Genomic DNA, 22,786 nt, shown 5'->3' on the forward strand with positions numbered 1-22,786 from the left:
CGTAATAACAATGAAAAAGGTTAAAATTGAAGAAAGAACAGAATAATTATTTCAAAATGTTACCTATATTGAAACTCAGAACGAGACCACCCAGAAGTTTTGGGCAGTCCACCGTAGGGAAAGTGAAATTTTCCTCGCATCACGTGGCCTCCGCTGAGTGGACATCGACGAAGAAGTAGAGGCGGCTGCTAAGCGTGCGGCACGAGCTGCCCGCGCCACACCTGAGCTAGGGCTACTGTTCTGTTGAGGACTGCGAAGAAGGTGCCTGTGGAAGGAAGCCTACCCGAAACCTCAGTCTGGTGAGTGCGGCTGAATCGCCACTTCTTGACACCATTTGCCGTTTGTTTCGGAGGCTTCATTACCGTAACGAAAGGTGTCCGCGGTGCGACTACAATTCCGTGCACTGTGACTGACCCGCGGCCTTATTAAAATGATGGCCTATCATTACGATGCCTTCAGAAGGTTGACCCTATCAGCAGCAGCGCGCGTAGCGTCAAATTTTGTCGCAGAGTGCCATATACTTGTGAGCTATTTATGCCAGAGCAGGGGAACTGGGGTAGAGTAAACGGTGGCCAGTGTTTTAATCAAGCTACGCACCACGGCTAGCTTAGTCAGGAACAAGCTATGCTCTAGATAGAACTAACCTAAACAGCCACGTTGGAGCAGTGGTTATCGTGCTCGGCTGCTGACCCGTAAGACGCCGGTTCGATCCCGGTCTCGGCGATCACATTTCGGTGGAGGCAAAATGCTAGAGGCCTGTGTACTGTGCGACGTCAGCCCACGTTAAGCAACTCCAGGTGGTCGAAATTATATGGAGCCCCCTTCCACGGCGTCCCCTCATAACCTAAGTCGCTTTGGGACGTTAAACCCCATAAAACCAAACTACAACCAGGACTAACCTTAACTTCTTCATATGTGTCTGTTCTACACTTGGCTGCCGTTCCTGGGGAAGCCGCAGCTGTCTTTGGATTCCACGGCGTTGTGGCAGTCGGCTTTCATGGCTTCGACTATATGCTTGAGTACCTTGAGTGATTCACGGCACATTAAAGGGAATAATTCTTCCTTCTTTTTTTTTTCCTTACGGTCTCAAAGCTAGACTGAATACTGAGCTGTGCTATTAACACTACAAGTGGCCTGAAACCTGGGAACAAGTGATTACTGCCGCGTAGCGAGCTATAGCAGTATGTGTTCGTCACATCGCAAAGACGAGCTGGCTACCGCAAAACCGATCGGCGCGTTAGGCTTACGTAACAACGTACAAATTTACAACGATGTCTAATAGCGGATGTATATATACCATGATGGTATCAGACACATTTTTGGGGGATGTAACATAGCCAATATACAAGTTCACATGCAGATAGCAAGCTGAGAGACAATCGGCTGAACACAAACCAAAGCTAACAAGCTTTGTCAGCGCTCATCTTCTGTCGCACCCTCATTTTCTCGCTTCTGGCGCTCAGGCTCCAACCATGAGATCGGCGAGTGACGTTGGTATATAACATGACCCGGTCACTCTCACGCAGCACCAGCGCCCTCTACTCCGGTAGTACTGGCACCATGGCAGCGTGGCAGCAAAGGAGTTTGCCGGCCGACATAGGCCAGTCGTCGAGCAGCCTCTCCACCGTGGGCAACTACCAAGACGTCTGCGTGCCGCCGGCCGACGCGGCGCCGATAGCCGAGCCCACGCGCAAGATATCGCTCACCCAGCTGCCCTACATCAAGCCCGTGCGCGAACGTGACGAGCGCTGCGGCTGGTTCGGGTTCCGGCCGGACTGCCTCCTCAAACTCCGGCATCCTCGGTAAACGACGCATCGGTACCGCCCATATAGCCGTAACGATACACCAGTAGCTAGCTCATTAAATGCCAACAGCACCACTTTTTTAGAAATTAGCGATATTCAAGGGTTCAAATCTCTATAGGGTGTAGGTAAAGCTTGCCAAGTGTTTTTGCACTACCGTTTAAAACAGTGACGTAATCGACGACTGAATTTTGTGCTTCTCCTCAAAGCACTGGAGAAGTGCGAGGAAGTTAAACGTGACGTCACGGAAGGTACAATTTCAAATTACTGCTGCCCTAAGCCACACCTTGCGGTGCCTCGTTGGATGTTGCCAAACAACGCTCGGCGGGCTTTTTTCCTTGGGTGGGATTGCGTTATTTTTTTCTTCATAGCAGACATTTATACGTTGAAAATATGCCGATACCTTCAATGACGTCACCATGCGGGCTCCACCTGGCGCTGTGCGCTGCGGGGAAGCTTCAAGGCCATCGCGATTTTAATCGGCAATTTCATCACCATTTCAAATGCTAGCCCAAAAGGACTTCGCATGCTTTGCCTGCAAGTTTCACACATTTGACCCTTTTAAGCTCGTCGATTTCTAAAAAAACCTATGCAGTTGCCTTTAAAGAAGCGATTGTCGAAGACCAATGCAAACCGCGCGTGCGTCATGTGGAAAAATGCAACGCCCTTTACATAAAATAGAACTTTTAGAAAGTGGTTCTGTGTGATGTAATGAAGCTTTATTACATCTTTACGCTTAATGTTTACTACACACAGACTTAGCGCCTATGTGTGTGTGGGTTGTTTACTTTGTGGTTTTCCACTGTTTACGCTGAAATGTTTACACAAGTTATTTACGCTACTTAACAGAGCGAAGACTAACGCGCCTGGGGCTTAAGCGAGATTGAAAAACAAATGAATTCTGCTGCAAGCTGTCCAGGGCCGGCCCGCAGCTTCCGAAGCAGTACGCGAGGGTGGCGAGAGGGGGTGTTCCGCGCCAACCTCGAGCAAAGCAAAGAGCAAAGCCAAACGCATTTGCCTCGTGGTTGCAGACAACCACGTGCAGCAGGGAATTCGAGGGCCGTGTCAATGCTATTAGACATTTGGTGACGTGAAGTCGATTCTTCAGAAAGTTGTTAGATTCCTTAATGCTTGATAACGGGGGATATTATCGCTCCTACCAACAATGGTTCTGTTTGCGTAGCGGACGTCTTTGCACTAATAGTTTTTTATCGTCGCTGGCATCAAGGCGAAAAGGGAAAAAACAGAGCCCCACTATTCATATAAAACACACAATATGAAGGCCGAACTATAGTGGTGATATCGTATACAGTATTTTGTTCCCATGACAGCTAGCTGAAAGCACACCATGTAATTTATAAATTCTAGCATTAGACAACTCTGCAGAAAAGCTCCAAGCGAAGCGTGTCCGTATATTGACTACGTTGTTTGTAGGTGTTAGTGAGCCCAGAAAATAATTGTCACCGAAGACACGAAGAAAGATGGAATGCGGAATTGAATACACACTATACAGAACGCCAATTTCATGCGGTAGCCTTAGACAGGTCACAACCCACAACATGCAGAGATCGGACACAAATCAAGTGCAATGGCCTTAATTGTCGTCCAGCGTTGTGAGCGGGTGCCTGCTTTTGCAGGAGCGCGCTGATGATCCTGTGCTGCATGGTGTTCCTGCAAGGGTTTGTGGCCAACGGGCTTGTGTACATGGTGCTACCGACGCTGGAGCGGCGCTTCCAGCTCAAAAGCATCGAGGCCGGCACCATCGTGGCCATGTACTACATGGCCTCGTGCACCTCGGCGCCGCTGTTCACGCTGGTCGCTGCGCGGCGCAGCAAGCCGCTCTATCTGGCCATGTCAGCCATCATCATCGGCATCGGCAGCATGGTCATCGTCTTGCCGCACTTTATGGCCCCCGAATACAGGTATGCAGCGGAACATGCCCGCAGCCATGCGATACCGAAACAGAACAGTACTTGTGAAAGTCACGGTCACCTGAAGTCGGGGGTGTACCTCCCACCCGCTTCGCCCTCAAAAGAAATGCGACTGGCGGTGGCTCTGTGGTTAGGGCCCTCGGCTACTGATCCGGAGTTCCCGGGTTCGAGCTCGACCGCGGCGGCTGCGTTTCGATGGAGGCGAAACGCTAAGGCACTCGTGTGCTGTGCGATGTCAGTGCACGTTAAAGAGCCCCAGGTGGTCGAAATTATTCCGGAGCCCTCCACTACGGCACCTCTTTCCTCGTTTCTTCTTTCACTCCCTCCTTTATCCCTTCCCTTACGGCGCGGTTCAGGTGTCCAACGATATATGAGACAGATACTGCGTCATTTCCTTACCCCAAAAACCAATTATTATTATTACAGATGTTCAGTGAGATCAGGTTGCATGTATGCGCCTTGTCTGCGCGTTTGGCTGAAGTATTGAACTTTCTGGCTGTCGATTACTGTTGTCACCACACCCGGCAACTTGGTTAGATCTAAGGGACTTCTAATTTAAAGCAGAGAACCACTCACAAGGTAAGCAGGCGTTGTCACCGTGCAACCTCTCACCGCGGTGGTCCTATAGTTGCTTTGCGTTCGGCTATTGAGCCCAGGGTCGCACAATGAAATTTTGGCTTCTGCAGTCGCATTTCAGTGGAGGCGGAATTGCAAAACTCCTATGTGCTGTACGCAGTCAGAGGCACCTGGTTCATTCGAGCGCAGCTTCGGAACGTTAAACGTTGCGCACAATCACCGTCGTAGAACCCGGCTCTTTGAATGGTGGCGTCATAATATGTTTCTATGCAGGGCGCAAGGTCAGCAGGCTGCATACGCTACAATACAAGGTGTTTCACTGAAAACTTTTATTAATATATTTAAAACATGGTTTCTTCAATAGCGAAAAGGAAAGGCTCGGCGGCTCGAGCAGAATTTCTTTTCTTATATTGTTAGAGTAGCCTACTAAATTATTAAATGTTTAGGACTATTACATTTTAATTAATTCCCAAGCAACTTAACATGCCTCCACTTTTTCTTGAAGTCTGTCATCAATGACAACACTGTGCTGAAGAAAAACTTGGTTTTAAACATTGCTAACAGCCTTTGGTGAACCTGTCAGTCTTATATTGCGGTTGCGTATAGCTCTTTGCAGGCGCAGAGGTGCCCTGGAAGGAGAAGCGGGAGGGAGCACTTCTGTGTTATCCATGCAGGAGCCCTTAAATGCCCCGCTCAAAACCGCCGCATAGATGGACTAATGTGCGAGAACTGTGCATTTCTCGCTAAGGTGATGAATGTCTCGCACGCGCAGAAAAAAAAAAGGGAATGAAAATCGCCGAATGGTGCCGAATCTGTGTGCAGGCAGAGCCAGGAGGGCGTAAGCCTGTGTCCGAACAAGGGCCACGTGAACTCTGTGTGTGGCACGCCGACTGGTGATCTGCGCGGCTACCGGTACCTCTTGTGGGCGGGTCACTTCATCGTAGGCGCTGGCTCGTCGCCCATGTACACGCTGGCGCTCACTTACATCGACGAGAACCTGCCCACCACCATGTCCACAAAGTACATAGGTATGGCTTCCTCCCTCTTCCATCTCTGTGGAACGCGTGCTTAGATGCTTGTGAATGAAACTGCCTAGTTCGTATCTGCTCATCTTTCACAACTACTTAGACAGGCATGACTGTAGCGGGCACAGCGCAGCAGAGGAGACCAGACCAAGAACCACAAACACGATGCACTGACTTCCGAAAATTGCTCATTGAGACGAACTACACGGTATAGCACACACCGAGTACAAGCCTCAAGCAAACATACAAGCACATGGTGATTTTTTTTTTATCTTCGTAGAGCATGGTAAAAAGAATGAGTATGTGGCTGCGTGCCTGTCTGTTCTTGAAGGGTTTTTACTTGATGTGCGCATGATATACTGGGGTCTTCTGGAATAAACATTTGGAAGTCATTGCACAGTGTTTGGGTTTCTTCTTCGTCTGGTGCCCTCTTTTAAGCTGAGCGGAGTAACGTTTCACCAGCCAGCCCAATTAACTGCGCTTTGGCAGTAGATTGAGGCCTGTGTGTGCCAGGTGGCCATGGCAGCTGAAACTACGAGCAGGAAATTAGTATCATGAGTTCTCGGCGAGGGTGGGATTAAAGGGAGAGCACGGCTGGGTGGGTGTGTGGTCTCCACTCCAAGCAAGAAATTTTCAATTGGAAAATCGTGCTGAACACCATGTTTTCAACAGAAAAAAGTTCGAGAAATACACGGTTTAAATAGAATCTCCCTTCCAACCACCCCTTCAAGAGTGACCGTTAAATCTGCCCCTGGTCACGGCAGAGTCGTGACTCATGCTTTTCGTAAAAGCATCATCGACCATAGCGTGTTCTCTTGACTGACGTGCTTATATCTGTCACCCCCCTTTTTTTTTGTTAAATGCCCACAGCGACTTATCAGGCGACGTCTCTCTTCGGAACGGCCACTGGCTTTGTGCTGTCCGGCTACTTGCTCAACATTTACACCGAAACCTCGGTCGACGTGTCAAGGTATAGTATAGGCTATCTTTCCCCGAAATCTTAGCATAAATTTGACACCTTTCATGAAAGTAAAGAAAAAAATATGAGCTCATTTACACACCATTCCATTCCATTTTCTACCAGTCTTAGTACTCTGTCTATTTTTATTTCTATTATCCTCGTATTGTACTTGTAAGCTTTGTTTCTATGGCACCTTTATATAGACCGCCATATATAGTGCTGTGTGTTCTCTGAGTGTCAAGTATTGGGCTGACATTCTTCACGCTGCATCCGAGTTGTCTTCTCACCAGGTCACTACAGCGCCTGGGAGAGTACGGTTATCAATGCGATATAATTAGAAGTCCCGTGGGGTCGAAATGCATAGTCGGTCTTAAATCACACATTGGCTGGCGGGAAGTGACGCCACCATACCGGAACATTCCCATTGGCTGGAGAAAAGTGACGTACCCAGGCGGGAACTGACTCCACCAGACCGGAAGTGTAGTTACTTTCGGTTTAGTCATCAACAGCTGCTCATGCTATCGCATTTCCAATAGATTATGGAATTAGGTGTCCCTGCGAACTTTGTTTTGTTTTTTTACCGTGGCCACAAGGCAGGTTTCATTCAAGGTCCAAAGTAGCTGGTTGTGTATTGGCGCTCACCTACCGCAAAGTTCACACTAACAGCTTAATAAAACTATGAACAGAAATTCTTCGAGTAGCGGCAAAGATTAGTGCGTCATTTTCCACCTTTAATATCTGCTGCAGCTCCTTGGACCCAAGATATTAAACTTATTTTTGGAATATGGCGGGGTGCTTGGCTTCAGGCACTCTGGCACGGGTCGGCCCGGTGTTGCACTGCCTCCGGGATCGGCCCGTGGCATATCAGCGCGCGCCTTTCCTTTCTATCTTTGCTCTCCTATCCTTTACCTCTCCTACATTTAGCACGTGGCAACAAGCGTGGCTCGGCTTGAGCCAGTAGGCAGGACCGTGCACTTTCCTTTTCTTTCTCCCTATCATCATCATCAGCAGCAGCAGCAGCAACACATCCACCGAGCTCCACATATTTACTCTTTCACGTGGATCATGAACCGTATTCTTAGAGGTTCCCGCTCCCCGACCACTTTGCTAACGGCTTGATATGTCAGCAAGTGAACGCCGAAGTTTTCAGTTCATAAAATGCTATAACCTAAACGCCATTAGTCATGCACCTCGAGTAAGGCACACTCGAAACATACATTTCGCTGCATCCACTTATGGGCTATTAATGTTGATGTGAGAATAGAAATGTACGCGACGCTTTGTAATATGTTACTGCACTATTTGCGTGTATTTGATGTTTGTATTGAACTTTGCACCACCTGTGCTCCAGGCTTGGCCTGACGCCCGAGAGCAACGTCTGGATTGGTGCCTGGTGGCTGGGCTACCTGATCGGCTCTGTCTCTTCGATCATCGTAGCCCTCCCCACGAGCCTCCTGCCCAAAGAGCTGCCAAGTGAGGCCCCGCTTCGCAGTCTCATTTCTTGTCGACAAAATCGTGCGGCATTATGGAAGCTAACACCGAGGTCAGCTAGCCAGGAAGCAACCGCCCTTGCACACGACAACATCGAATAAGTCTCGACAGTACCATTTGTTGGGCGAGTTGGTGCTCACGATAATCCATAACAGCGCGACAGACGGGACAGAGAAGAGAGGACACAACACAGAGCGCTGAATAATAGAATACAATAAGAATAGAATAAGTCTAAGTGATTAATCTATATAAATTTTTGTGGCTGCTGTCTCTGGTTATTCTTCTGTACTAGTCCCCTTCTTTGTTTAAGTGAGAGGGCGAGCCATTCAACAAAAGTCCCCAAACGTTGTAAGTACTAGTTTTCTTTTTAATATATTTTACACTGTATACTTGGTGTTAGGAAGTTCCGAAGCGACGAACGCTTAACACAAGTGAGAAAAAGAAACAACCACCGTGGAAATGTTGTCACTTGTCCAGCTGTAAGCCGGGCAAGTTGTTACATTGCACGAAGAATAAATACAATAAATTGGCAGAATGGTGACAACTAGGAATGCCGCGCGACAGAGTTGCTGTACTAAAAATTATAGTGTGGCACTCTCCGAGATGTCTCCCTTCTTGTTCCGCGGCCCTGCTGCGCCTTCGCCGACGATTGCAGGCGGTCACAGTTGGGGACAGGCAAGGGCGAATAAGATGGAGGCGGTCTCATTGACCCTTCAGTGCGGCGGCGCATGCTAATATACAGGCCATCTCAAACCAGACGTCATCGGTGGGTGTCGTCCATGCAGCCAAAAGCACGCCCTTCGAGCGCTCTAGACAACTGTGCTAACGAGTGTACATTGCGTCTTAATGAAATTTTAAGACGCAGCCAGTCCCAAGCTCTTGACTCGTTCGCGGTGGTGCCCGCTTTATTTTCCCTGGCAGCAGACGTGGCAGAAAATTTGACGCTTTGCCGCGCGTAGTAGCTTAACTAACAATTAGGTGGTTCTTCGAAGTAATCACTTCATTATTTCATTACATCTTCATCAGCCCTTGACGTCGAAGGCCTTTCTAGTCGGGCTTGGTTCTAAATAGAAGATAGGAGCAGCGATAAAAGGCTGCCTCAGCGCAGCCTATTCGAGCCTAATCTTGAGCCCAGCAATGGCAAAGCAGCATCATCTTTACAGAAGAAAAGTAGGGCCATGTTTAAAACGTTGCGACTACTCGTGCTATTAAGCCCCCCCCCCCCCCCCCCCCCCCCCCCGGTGGCTTGGGGTCATTAAGATGCGAAGTGTTCAGAAACTTGAACAATTTTCTGAGTTTCACTCAAATGTTCAGAGAAATAAGCAATGGATGTTTACTTATATAAAAAAAAACACTGTGGGATACGAAGTGCGCCGTATATAGTGAAGGGTTCTCCATTTCTACCACCTAAAGGTCTCGTACGTCCAAGGCCTTTTTTTTATTTTCCTGTCGTTTATTTTGATTTTGTGTTCTGAATTTTAGCCCTTTAATATGGTAGATCAAGAATTCAGCACGATGATCTCGCCGAGGTGAGCCTGAAACTGGCGCGTAGCATTTAGGAGAATTTAGTCATTTAATCTAATTTCAGTATCTCCGTCGTTTTTGCTCTTATCCGCAACTGTGACGTTAAGCAAATTGTTGCTCAAAGGCCACCCGGGAAATGCAGCCACTGGCCCAGATGTTCATGTAGCCGCCTCTATTGCTGAATTGAGTGTTCTGGAACTTTTTTACTCTTTCATTCAGGTCAAGTATGGGCGAAACTGGAGAAGAAATGCGACGCCGTCGCCAAGAAAGGCCAGAAGACTAAGGAGGTGCATGACGGCTTCAAGGACATCCCAGCCAACGTCGGCGCCTTGCTTAATAACGCTACGTACATGTTCCTCACCCTTGCCGGCACAGCGGAGAGTGAGTCGAAGATCGCACTGCTCTGAACACGCCCAGAGCCCCATTCGAATGCTCTAGTGTGTCCCCCATCTCGTCGTGCAGTACACCGCGTCTTTCTCAGCGGGTTATAATACGGTGCTCCTCCGTGTTCCTTGACAGCGGCGCCTTTGCACACCTCTTCCAGCGCATCGAAAGCTTGAAAATACCTCGGTACAATATACTGCCCAGCTACTTTTTCCGTGGTGCGTGAATAATTCTCCACACCCGCAGTCTGAATTCGGCCTCAAATCGCGGAGTTGCCTGTTCGTTAATAGTGCAGCAAAAGGAATTTTTTTCTCTTTCAAAATAACTCATTTCAGTTCAGTTCAACTTAATTTTTCATGCAGACATGACAAGGGCCGATGGAAAAAGCCGCGAAGTTCAGCTTCACGTGGCCCTCGGCCCCTACACTGGAAAGAAGCCGGCAACAAATGTACTAACAACAGAAAAACGCACAAAGCGTGTAAACGGTAGTTGAGCAGCTGACGTAACACGGAAAATATAAAAGAAAACATACCGTTACACACAAAAACTAAGCTAAATGAACCATGAATATCGCGCAATTTACATAGAGGAAGGTTGTGAAAGGGGCGAAAGGAAAAAATACAGGTTTGCGATTTCACGTTTAAAGCAGTCGGAGAAGCAATGAGGGTACGGGAAAACCTACACAACAGCGCACAAACTCGATCCATTTGCGATGGGTTCGTGATTCATTAATCTCTTCAGCATTAAACTTTTTAAAGTGGCGGGGTAATGTGTTCGCTATATCGTGTGCACCATAAGCTGTGTTACCTTGTCGAAATCCCCTTTCAAATTATGGAGGCTAAATAAACATTATAAAAGTCGAACCTCGTTATTTCAAAACGGTTTATAACGAAATAATGTATATAACAGAGGAATGTCGATTCCCCTTGGAAGCTCGGTCAATACAGGCTATAAAAAAGTTACGGCTATAGCGAAGTAATTGCCGGGTCCCTTCAACTTTGTTATAACAAGGTTCAACTGTGTATCACGCTTCACTGCTAGGTTCTCTGCAATTTCTACCGGATAAGCGTTCAAGTACATAAGCAACAGAAGACGTCCCGGGTGTTTTACGAAGACATAGTGATAAATTAAAGAGAAACTCTTAGATGCAAGCTGCAGTACTATTGCTTGCATTCAGTGGAGCACCCTGGCTTGAGAAATGCATTATTTCTTTTACAACCTTTGTCCGCAAAGTTCCGAGACTGAGTCCATTAAAAAAATGCCTTTAGCATAGAAATCATTTGTGCAGCACCCTTTCGAAATAGTCTTCCTTGCAGTCTATACACAGCTTCTTTAAGCAGGGCTGTCAGCTCATTTGTCGTGGCGTCTTGAATGTCCTCCACGCTTCCCATCCAGCGACCTTTTAGGGCTCTCTTCACACGAGGAAACAGGAAAAATCGCATGGGGAGAGGTCAGGCGAGTATGGCGGATGGGGAAGTACAGTAACTTTGTCCTTGGCGAGAAATTTTGTCACGCTGAGAGCAGTGTGCAGCCTTGCGTTATCGTGGAGAAGGCTCCATTGTCCATGTGCCCATAAGTCAGGGCGACGGCGTCGCAGTGCATCACGCATGCTTTGGAGCACGCGGATATAAAACCCCTGATTCACCGTCTGCCCTTGTGGGACGAACTCGTGGTGTACGACACCTCTGGCATCGAAAAAAACTATCAGCATCGTCTTTGTTTTGGTCTTCTGTCGCCGCACCTTTCTCGACGCCGGAGAGCTTGTGGACCACCATTCGGCGCTCTGCCTCTTTATTTGAACATCGTATTGAAAACACCATGTTTCGCCTTCAGCAATGATGCTGACGACGAATGCAGCATCCTTCTCTGCCTCGGAAAGCAAATCAGCGCTCACTGATGCCCGCGAGTCCTTCTGATCCTGTGTCAAGGAGTGCGGCACAAGTCTGGAATTCAGCTTTCGTTTCCCCAAGTTCTCACGCAAAATTTGGTGGCATGTTGTCTTCCTAATGTCGAGAGCATCTGATAGCATGCGGACTGTAATGGTGATGTCTTGCTGTACGATTTCTCTGATCCGAGCCACGTTGTTTTCATTCCGTGAGGTTGAAGGGCGCCTTTGCCTTGTGTCGTCTTCCACCGATGTTCTCCCCGAAACGAACCTCTTGTGCCACTCTAAAACTCGCGCCCGCGATAATATCTCGTTGCCGTAAGCTTCTCGAAGGAGCTCATACGTCTGTGTGGCTGTCTTGCCAAGCTTCACACAGAATTTTATGTTTACACGCTGTTCGAGGTGGGCGTCCATCTCTCCACATTCACTGTCAGTAAAATACGCAGACGAGTAGTAACAACGTATTTTTCTGCATGTAGTGTCATCCAGCGGCTGCCACAGCAATTAACATAAATAGCTCAGGTTAACCCGAAAAAATGGCGCTACACATAAACACCAAAATTTATTTTGTGGAATCATTTCTAGAGAAGAAAATAAATCATTCTCGAAACCTTACGGACAAAGATTGTACGTTGATAAACAATATTGTTCAGCTGTAGTGAGGCTATAATGATAGAATTACATAACTGCCTAGGAAGCAGCTGTAAGGCATCCCGTTAGGGAAGGTTGAATTAATTTGCCCCCTGGGGGTCCTTTCACCAACACTGAAATAACAGCACACGAGCATTTTTTTTTTCGGATTTCGCTTCTATCGAAATGCGGCCTCCGTTCTGGGTATCAAACTAGATATCTCGTCCCCAAAGGCAGAACAACATAGTCACTGAGCCACTGAGCTGCGCGTAAAAACACCTTGACAATAACAGCGTTAAGCAACGCATCTCGACGCATGCCCAGCAATTCTGGACAGAAGCATTTTTGAGCGGGAAACCGTTTATGAACGCAATTTTTTATATAATGTAAAATTTCACTATAACAAGCAAAATATCCGCAGATCACCCGACGGCAGTCCCGTATCTTTTTCTGTTCATGTTTTTGCTATCGTCAAAAGCGCTCTCCGTTGGTTTTCTATGGCAGACTTAAGTGTTCGATGCGATCGATGTAAACACTGCGAAAGAAATATTTTGCTACATATAAGAATGAGAGGCCATTAAATTCAATATTTCCATAACGATGTCTTACAAGTTTGCAAATTTCAAAATTTTTGCCCGAGAAATCTTGACATGTCAGCGTTCCACACAAAATGTACAGCAAGAGATATTACGAACGGTGTCTACGGAAGCCTATAGAATATCGACACATTTTTGATAATAGCAAAGAAAATTGTAATTGTGTTTGAGAACTCGAATATTTTTTCAGTGGTAATTGTTCCTCACGCATTCTTCCTTTTTTCGTGATGGCTTGCTATCGAAATGAAGTTATAAATATCGAAGTGTTGTGTTTCCGGGACTTGCGCTTCGACGTGACTATGTCAAAGTGGCAGACCGTGCACTGAGTGATAGTCAAGACTACGCTACACGAATCTTCATAACCATGCATGGTTCAATGATACATTTGCATGAATGTATTAAGAACCCCGCCTTCTGTTGTTTGAGCGTCAACTAGACTGGTGACATGTATAGCCGATTCCTTAAAAGCACAAATACAAGGTTTCAGTCCACACACACACAGCGGTGTTCATGATGTCATGTACGCTGTTCTGGCCTACTAACTGCTCGAGCTGTTCTCGCAAGCTGTTTAGAGCGCCGCTGTCTTTTTGATTGTTGCTTTCCCGCAGCCATGATAATGACCGGCCTGGCGACCTTCATGACGAAGCTCTTCGAGTCCCAGCTCGGCTTGACCTCCTCCAACATCGCTCACATACTGGGTAAGCGGGGAACCTGATTTGTATTTACGCAATATCATATAACAGACTTCGTACGTATGTATGAAAACTCACTTTTCCATAGCTATATACCGTTTGTTGGCTAGCGCTGGAGTTTTTTACCGCGTTGACTCCTTTTTTGGGGTCAGCATCGTACAGTAGCCCCCTATGGCATTTGCACTTGTCTGGTTCATGCAGCACGAACACAATGTCGGCGTCGTCGACTTTAAACGACCCTTAAAACCGGTCTTAACCAGCGCGGCTAATTAGCCGCGCTGGTTAAGACCTGGATAAGTAGACACGATTTGCAATCTTCTACGCAAAGGCACAAGTCATGATTTTGTTTATACCCTTAGCTGTTGAGGGTCGGCTTTTTAACATTCTTGCATTTCGCTCATCGAGCTCAGGAGTTCCATGAAAACTATCTGAACCATGACGAGGGTAAAACCGTTTAACTCTAACATTGCGAATTTTGTCCTACGTGGCATCGTTATTTCGTGGAACACTTTATTTTTGTGCAAAAACGTTGGAATCTGCCAGAAAAAAAAATCTTTAAGGGCATAATTTGAGACGTTCATTATATCTGCTTTTAAAACTTGGCACAATAAACTTACGTATCTGCTCTCGCTACGCAACCGCAGCGGTGGCCTAGTCGTTTGAGCATCCGCCTCGCATGCGGGAGGTGCAGGGTTCGATCCCCTTTGCTGCCGGGTACCGACCGGTGACGCAATGGGTACAAGCTTTCCCTAGGTCTGGTGCTCGGCTTATTTAGGGTGAAATGTTTGGGAAATGCGTCTTGACCCCACCTTGAGTAGAAGAAAATACCTTGTGCCATGGCGATCATTGGCCGCAGATACCCTTGCGCCAAAAACTTCAACACCGTGTTCTCGCTAGAAAGGTGCAGCGAAGTAGGGCAGATTGTTGGCTCACGTGGTCAACCATCATTGTAATTTTTGTGCACAGAACAGACGGGTGCAAACATAAAACGACACTGAATGAAAGCGGATTCTCCATGAGTAACAAGCTACCTCGATTAGAATACGCTTTCATACAGTGCAGCTGTAAATTTGCGCTCCGTGTTTTCTGCTTCACCTTGTCTGTTATGCGCGATTTTTTTCTTTAGCAACGGATTTCGTTTTTTCCAGAACCAGAACATTTCGTTTTTTCAGGACATTCAGTGAAATTTAGCCAAAAAGTGTACTTAATCGACGGTTCATCAGCAACATACTGATGCAGATTGTGCGGTTATCAGTTCATAGAGAGTTTTAGTTTCACGTACGTAGAGGCTTCGCGTACGTAGAGCTCTTACGGGCGACCAGTACGCATGCGCAGAACGCAAAGGGTATGCGCGAGTCTCACGTACGTACGTGAGTTTCGGATTTTTACGTTGCGGTCTTTGCGTTGCTTGCGTACGTAGCGTTGGCAAACATGGCGGCGCCCTGCCCGCCGCTTCACGGCGATAACAGCTTCGTCGCTAATCCCTCGACGCGATATCGTGTTCTAAGCTGTTGTATTTGCCATCGATTTGCTCATTCTTACCCTCGCATAAGGTTTCAAGCGACAAATAGCTTTTGTTTTTCAGACAGAAGGGCGATTTTTCAGCTGTTAAGCCTGACAAAGTAGCGTTGGTAGTCGTCATAGCAACGGTCTCGCGAGATCTCGCGAGAGGACAGACCGAATGGCTTGGCTTAAAGACTTGTCTTGTATGATTTAGGCTACAACCAGCGTCTTGTTTCTTAGTAGATGGCGCTAGGAGTAGCGCGCGGCGTGCGTCGCGTACGTGTAACTATAAGGGTTTCAAACGACCTGCGTGCAGGCTACGTAGACTTCTCACGTTTGCGCACGTGAACCCTCTACGTACGTGAAACTAAAACTGTCTACTTCCTAATCCTAAATAAATAGCCGCCGCGGTGGCTGAGTGGTTATGGCGCTCGGCTGCTGACCCGAAAGAGGCGGGCTCGATCCCGGCCGCGGCGGTTGAATTTCGATGGGGGCGAAATTCTGGAGGCCCGTGTGCTGTGCGATGTCAGTGCACGTTGAAGAACCCCAGGTGCACTCGAAATACCCGGAGCCCTTCACTCGGGCGTCCCTCATAGCCCTCATAGCCTTGGGACGCTAAACCATCATAAACCATAAACGTAGACCCTAAATAAATCGTAAATTCCTCAACTAAATAATCATAAATTCGCGTAGCTTTCCCGAAGAGAGCATCTCGACATTCACGGTGCATTGGAATGGGAAAAGCAGAGCTGCTGCGCCAGTACATCAGCTCCTGCATGCACACCGGTGCACCGCAGGCAGCGTGGCCGTTCCGGGCGCGTGCGGCGGCATCCTGCTGGGCGGCTACTGCGTGCACAAGCTGAACCTGGACGTGGACGGCATCGTGCGCATGTGCCTCATGTGCTCGGTGGTGCCGTGGCTGAGCACCTTCGTGCTGCTCTACAGCTGCCCGAGCCCGGCCTTCTTCGGCATGAACCACACGTCGAGCCGCTTCTACGTGTCCAACGTGTCCAACCAGTTCGACCAGCCCTGCAACTCGCACTGCTCGTGCCCCATCGAGAACTACGACCCGGTGTGCGGCAAGGACATGCTCACCTACTACTCGCCTTGCTTCGCCGGCTGCAAGAGGGACTACATCTACGGAAGCTTCAAGGTGCGCCCGCAGGCGTATATGCGCCCATCTGTCCATTCTATGAGTGAGCTGCGGCAATGTTAAGCCTATCGTACACACTAAACAAATTCTCACCCTTAAGAGTGCAAATCAGCTGTCCCCAGACGAGCACTCATTTCCAATCGTTGGGTGCTAAAAAAGGGTGCAGAGATCAGCAACCTTAAGGAAGGGTGCACTTAATGATACTTTAGAGAATGTAATGGTTGCACCCTCATTAAAGCATACTATTTCTCCGTAACACCTCTACGAATGCATGTTGGAAGGGTGCTTCACATAGATTCAACCATGAAGCAAAAGCCTTGGATTAATGCGCGCCCTCTAAACTTTCATGCTGTGCACCGTTCCTGAAGGGTGCTGATCTTTGCACCCTTTTTAGCACCAAAAAGGGTGTTCGTCTGGGGACAGCTGATTTGCACCCTTATGGGTGAGAAATTTTAGTGTGTACACTGCACGCCGCCAGCGCCAGGATGTCGAGAGCCAATTTTTTATATATTACAAGGCAAAGTGGCTCATATCACTTCTAAAGCACTCTGCTTTTAAGCACGAAGCCAGGACCTCGGCCGCAGCGGTAGTGCCTGCAGTTTAGTTAGCGAGCATTTACTACCTATGCAGGGCACAGTGGTCGGTACAACATTAAAAACGCTACCTACTAGCACATATCGCGACGTAACGCTGTATAATAATCGACATGTTACGTCATTTTTATGGTGTTTTGTAGAAATTACGCGGATTGACTAGCGAGGGTTCCTGTATAGGCGCAGGCCCCATGCATTAATGCATGCATTTGGCATCGTCAGTTCTTTTTTTTTAAGTGTTGCGGGCTATAAACCGACAGCAGCGGTCACATGGTGTGAGATAGGCGAACTTTCGTCATGTTGAGGAATTTCAAGGTATGTAAACAATTGTTCCGAGTGGCCGTGCTGCGTCGAAAGGGATTAACTATCCCTAACAATGGGTTCAGGACGTTTCTGGTTCTAGCTACGGATACGACATCAAATAATCCGAATTGCTACTGTGCCCGCAGCGCCACGATCAAGATTACATTTTACGAGTGTAAGAGAAACTGGCTGTTCAGAAGGCAAGCCTTCAGCATACAGCTGCACGCTGCAGGTTAAACGACGGTGTGAAAGCACTCGAGCACTTCTGAACGCAGTACCATGGTACAGTGCCAGTGCAGTGAAATGTCTTCTGTCCACGTAGTGCTGTCCACGTAGGCATCATTTCGTTTGTGCGCGGATGAATAAGAACGCTCCGAAACTTTTCATTCATCCTTCTTCGGTGACACTGGTATACCACTCGCCATAATCACACAGAGGGATAGCTCTCAGGACCACATAGCACAAAAGGCGTAGAACAACTTGGACCTCATTACTGCAGATCGTATATTGTCGTTGGCCATTGTGAGTGGACAGATCACAGACCTGCATAAGTCACAAGTGCCTTCTAAGGAAACCGCAATCTTTCTTAAATCCTCGCTTTGTGCCCTTAAAATAGCTATCGCTTTAGAAAAGAGGTACGAGATGTGGCGGTGGGCCTCTCTCAACTATTCCTTCTAGCTCACAGCTGCCCGCCCATCTATGGCCTTTTTTGAGCGTCTACACACGCCCAAGGTGGCACTTATTGACACCTATTGAAAAATCTGCGCCGCTAGAGCTATAACTTCGGAACCATAGAAATGTTTTTAGCTGTCTATAGAAAAGTATATCCGCCTGAAACTACTACAGCTATAGACGGCCATAGGAAAGGTTTATAGTCATGTGGGCCCATTACCTATAGCCGTCCATGACACTATTTTTGTACGGGACTGGTAACGCTCCGCAAATATGATGCTGCAACTCTTGTTGCTTCAGTAGACCCTGCGACGATATAACATTGCCACCGATCTCCGTGCGTGTCTCCAGGTGTACACCGACTGCCCGTGCATCTCGCACCCGGGCGTGGAGACGATGGTGCTGTGGGGCCTCCCGGAGAAGGTGCAGGCGGACCGCAAGAAGTGCGTTCTCGATTGCAACGCCCTCTTCGCCTACCTGATCGGCATATTCCTCTACATCTTCTTCACCTTCCTGCTGTACACGCCCGGCGTGTCGGCCACTATACGGTGAGCATGCCGCGCCGTCGACTCGGCAAGAATCACAGGAACAGAAAAAAAGCTCACCGCTTCTCCTTTGCAGGTGCGTCGAGGAACATTTAAAGGCCTTCTCGCTAGGCTTTCAATGGATGATGGTAACGCTACTGGGTAAGAGGACTCATTTTAAGCACATATATGACGTTTGCGGTGCTCCGGACGGACTGTCATTTCAGTACATTGTTCTTCTGCTTCGACCCTTTCTAACACCGCATTTCAAAAACAGTGCTGTCCGTTCGAGCTATATGCGCCTGAACTCAACTGTACAAACTTAACATTGCGAAGGCCTGATACTATATGCTGCTCAATAGTCCAATAGATGCAGATGGGAGTCGGAGGCGGCCCACTCAATCTAACCAGAGGACCGGCGCCAAAACGGTCCCAGTAAACGGGTCCGTATATGAAGAAGGGCCTGCGGATTTCGAAAGCTATATATGCGCGCAGCGGCACCTATTACAAGGTCGGAGTACAATGACAGAAACTGTTCAGTCACCTTGTACTCCGTATTTTTTACCTACACTCCCAAATAAATCCAATTGCCCAACGGTTGGAGATAGCGGCAACGTTGTGAACGTGATGGGTAGTCGTGTTTACTCGTTATTATGTAGCCTACTGTGCGACATAATAGGTAAGCGGGAAATGTAGGGCTGTGCAAGTATCCGAAATTTCGGGATAGCGAACCGAATATCCTCCTATTCAATCCTTTGAAGAATCAGATAGTGATGTTTAAAATTGTTCGAAACTAATTGAGTGCTTTTTCAAGCCTTCAGCTAGTTTCCAGGTAATTCACACGAAGTTCGGATACGGTACGCCGAATCTTTATTTAACGATTGCTTCAAAAAAAGGACCCCACTCCGATGCCGCACATCATGCTGCCGCGATTGGTATGCGCGGGAAGGAGTTTGCAACGACACGGCGCTGTCCGTGTGGCGGCGTTCAAAGTGCTCATACATGCGGCCTCCAATTTTCAATCAATCACTAAATCAGTCAATCAATCAATAGATTTTATTTCTGCAGAAAGGAAGCTGGATGGTCTCCTGAGCTAAAATCTTCTCGCACATACCTTGTCAAATGCGTGTAGGCGCAAATCTCTCAAACGTTTATTAATTTACTCTCTATGTTGTTGAGGCTATAGCCAATTCAAAGCTCACTTTCCAGCAGTACCCGCAATATGCTACCATGACAGGAAACAGCCAGATCGCGTATATTTTCTGTGGTTGGGGCCATTAATCGGTCAAACGTTCCAATATCCTCGGAAGTGGTTCCTCCCAGCACTACCCAATTTGCGTTCCGGCTTTGTACCACTGTTGAAAATAATTTCGCTTCTGAAGCTCACTGTGTATCCATCTTTAGAGATGTGAAATTATAATCATCCGTCCTAGAATTTTTTTCTTCCCGATTTTGTTCAGGTATCCACTTGGAGCCTGACTGTCTTGTTCGGATTTTATTACCTTCGTTCGAGTTCACCCTTCATAGCATGTTTAACAATTAGCAGATCCTCAAGACAGTCGGTTCGAGAAACCATGTCTACAGGGCGATCTTACAATCATGAGCACTGCCAATGACAGCAGTCTTTCTATAATATAAACCCAGCGTGTTGACGGTCGCAAAACAGCATTCGCTATGAGAACACATGACGCAATGCACAAGTAAAAAAATGGATGGGTTTAGCCCTGGTTTAACCTGGAGTGACGCGATAGCTACAGCTGGCCGAGTGAAACTCGCTCAGTCGAATTGCAAATTCAGTCTTTCGCCACTGCGTTTCGCTGGGCGTTACTTCTTCATCTTCGTCCCTGGACGTGAATTCACTCCCCTTTCCCCTCTCCATCCCACTCCCACTCGGTTTCACGCCGCGCCGCCGGCAGCTGCTCCGCCCCACGTGACCAGCCACGGCGCCGCTACAGAGCTCAAGGGCGTCCTCGCAGATCAAGGGGTGCTACGCTGAAGGCCCGAAGTGCTAGTGTAATGTAGCTATCGCTACAAAAATGAAGGGTAGCACAGGAAGATCCTTGTCTCTGTTTACGTGTTCGTTATCTGCTCCTGTCTGTGTACAGCCGTGTGTCGCGGGAAGTACTGTGCTTAATTGTCAATTGATACTCTACGGTAGCGAGTTCCTCCGAAGACGTGTATCTATCGTCCAAAGACAAAGCTCTCTCTCCCTCTTCCTCCCTGCAGGCGCCATCCCAGCCGCGGCCGTGTTCGGCTTCGTGATCGACAACAGCTGCGTGCTGTGGAACACGGTGTGCGAGAAGCTGGGCGCATGCGCGGTGCACGACAACGAGGTGATGTCTCGCAACCTCTTCACGGCCGTGATCGTGCTCAAGACGCTCTCCATGCTCTTCTTCGTCAACGCGCTCATTTTCCTGCGCGGCTCCAGCACGGAGAGGCCCAGCCGCGACGGCACTCCGGAGTGCGAGTCCAGCTCCAACGCCTCGGCCGTCGCGAACACGACGCAGAAGCTGTCGCGGTTCTTGCACCGCCGGGCATCCTCCGTGTCTCTCTACTAGAGGGCAGCACTCGTCCCCGATCACTCCGCGCCTTCGTCCACATCTGCCGGCGCGTTTCAGCCACCGATTCGTTCATTTCGGGCTGTTGTAAATATTCTCACCCCCGCTTTCCTGCATCGCATCTGGATCTAAGTGCACCCGTGGTGCCACATGTGTGCCCAGTTGTTAGCGCAAGTTAGGTGACGTGCGAGGCTCACACTGTTCCTGGTCCATCGTTTATTATGAGTGTAGCGAAGCCGCATGTGCTGTTATTCGTTGTTGCGAGGAATGGGCTAGAAGCGGAATGTTTTGATAAGCCGGGCGATGTGCGAGTGCATGTAAAAACTGCAGTCGTATATGTCATGTTGATGCGTTTGCGAGGGTAATATTGCTAGCAATTTTTTTCTTCCACATTTTGGGAGTTGTGCTGAAATGTAAAACCAGATACGGTGCTTTATATAACCATTTTTTTTGGTTCGGTTGAAAATAATATATATCTCTCGCTTCGGTTTTTGATCATTCAGTCGGAAAACCTGCTAGAACAGCACCTGTCGCAATAAGGCGGTCAGATGGTCCTTAGCACCGCAATTATGTGCATGACACTGAAAATGCCCTTATTTAATTCGCTAGCAACCCGGGCCTGCAAATATGAGCAAGAGCATGATTCCCGAATGGATACGTTGGCGCTTGTCTATGTGTGTTAGTCGTAGGGATGCAATGTGTGAACTGTACGGATGTTGCAAGTTTGCAACCGTTTCCCCCTGACGCTAACGCCATCTGTGACGCGTCATCTTTCCCATAACCATAATGACCTTCTCTATAGATTCTACGTTCCCTCAGTGCACTTCCTGACAGTGAAATCCGACGGCGCGCCAAAGTTACCTTTTCCCCTTCTACAGCCTTGACTGGAATCTCAGGTTCAGGCCTTTGGACTGGATCCTCCGGTTGTAGTCTCACAGGATTAACTCTATCTCATTAGGCACTGGTCACATGCGTCATTATTTTTTATCAAATGTAATATATCGTACGCGCCTTGCTCAGTGCATGCACTCCGCCTGTGTCTGCTTTACCGGACGCTCATAAAACGCACTAATCCAAATGCTATGCAGAATATTTCATAGCAAAACGCGTCCAGACCCTGAAGCTGATTGTGTCCTATAGCTGCACTTTTTCACACTAAACCACAATGCAGTGTATAGCACATCCCCATGCTGAGACTATGCAGTCTGAACATAAGCATAGTTGTAGAGTGGCAAGATGAAGGATGAAATGTACATTGTGTTCGCAGAAAGAGCACGCTACAAAAATGCACGTGGGTCTCACAGCTTGCAGTGCAGATGCAGGGCCCATTCTCTTGTTGTAGCTAATTTATTTGATATGTATTGACGGATGCTCGAGTTATATCCTTGCAATACGGACACATGAGAACCCTTGCTTCCGGCACTTTTTGTACATAAGCCTGTTTTTATTAAAATATTTGTGCGAGAAAATGAGTCTCTTCACTGCTTGGACAGCTCGTGAAGGTTCGGAACTAATCAAGGTTCCACATTTTGGCGTGAATAGGTGTCACTGGAGGATCTCGATGAGCTTTCACGCACCGGAAGCCGTGTAATCTTGCAGCTATGACACTCACCGCAGTAAACGGCAAATTAATTTTTACCATGTTAGGTTCGTTAACGTGCAGAAGAATCTCTGCTCGAGCGTTTTTCACATTCCGCTTAGTGAAACGTTGCTGTGTCTTGGAGCCGAACCGGCAACCTCTCAATCTAACTGTACGCTATAGCGACTTATCCACCGTATATGGGACGCAGGGTACTGAAGTGTACTTGTTCCGACAGCCGGAAGGGCTCAGTATTATTCAATACCGTGCAGCCACTGAGACACTGCAGCGTGACATAGTTCAGTGTACGCTTAGTATGAATACACGGTACATTGAAATTGAGTACATACAAGGGATATGATGCGTTGTTCCACATTTGAAGAATTGTTTCGGATCTGCAAGGT

General features: G+C 47.9%; 1 protein-coding gene and 1 pseudogene across 1 annotated transcript; both read left to right on the top strand.

Annotated features, from left to right (window-relative positions):
- The first annotated feature begins 1,541 nt into the window (after positions 1–1,541).
- Positions 1,542–21,199, top strand: LOC144127547 (solute carrier organic anion transporter family member 4A1-like). The gene is made up of 11 exons (XM_077660541.1): positions 1,542–1,802; positions 3,440–3,724; positions 5,132–5,337; positions 6,205–6,304; positions 7,647–7,768; positions 9,530–9,691; positions 13,414–13,503; positions 15,798–16,153; positions 18,073–18,269; positions 18,343–18,407; positions 20,472–21,199. Exons 1-11 carry the CDS (start codon positions 1,561–1,563, stop codon positions 20,801–20,803), a joined length of 2,157 nt encoding a protein of 718 aa, XP_077516667.1. The 5' UTR covers positions 1,542–1,560; the 3' UTR covers positions 20,804–21,199.
- LOC144130736 (U2 spliceosomal RNA) lies at positions 7,030–7,158 on the top strand (annotated as a pseudogene).
- Positions 21,200–22,786: the final 1,587 nt, after the last annotated feature.

The sequence above is a fragment of the Amblyomma americanum genome, chromosome 4 (assembly GCF_052857255.1).
Source record: "Amblyomma americanum isolate KBUSLIRL-KWMA chromosome 4, ASM5285725v1, whole genome shotgun sequence".
Classification (NCBI taxonomy): domain Eukaryota; kingdom Metazoa; phylum Arthropoda; class Arachnida; order Ixodida; family Ixodidae; genus Amblyomma; species Amblyomma americanum.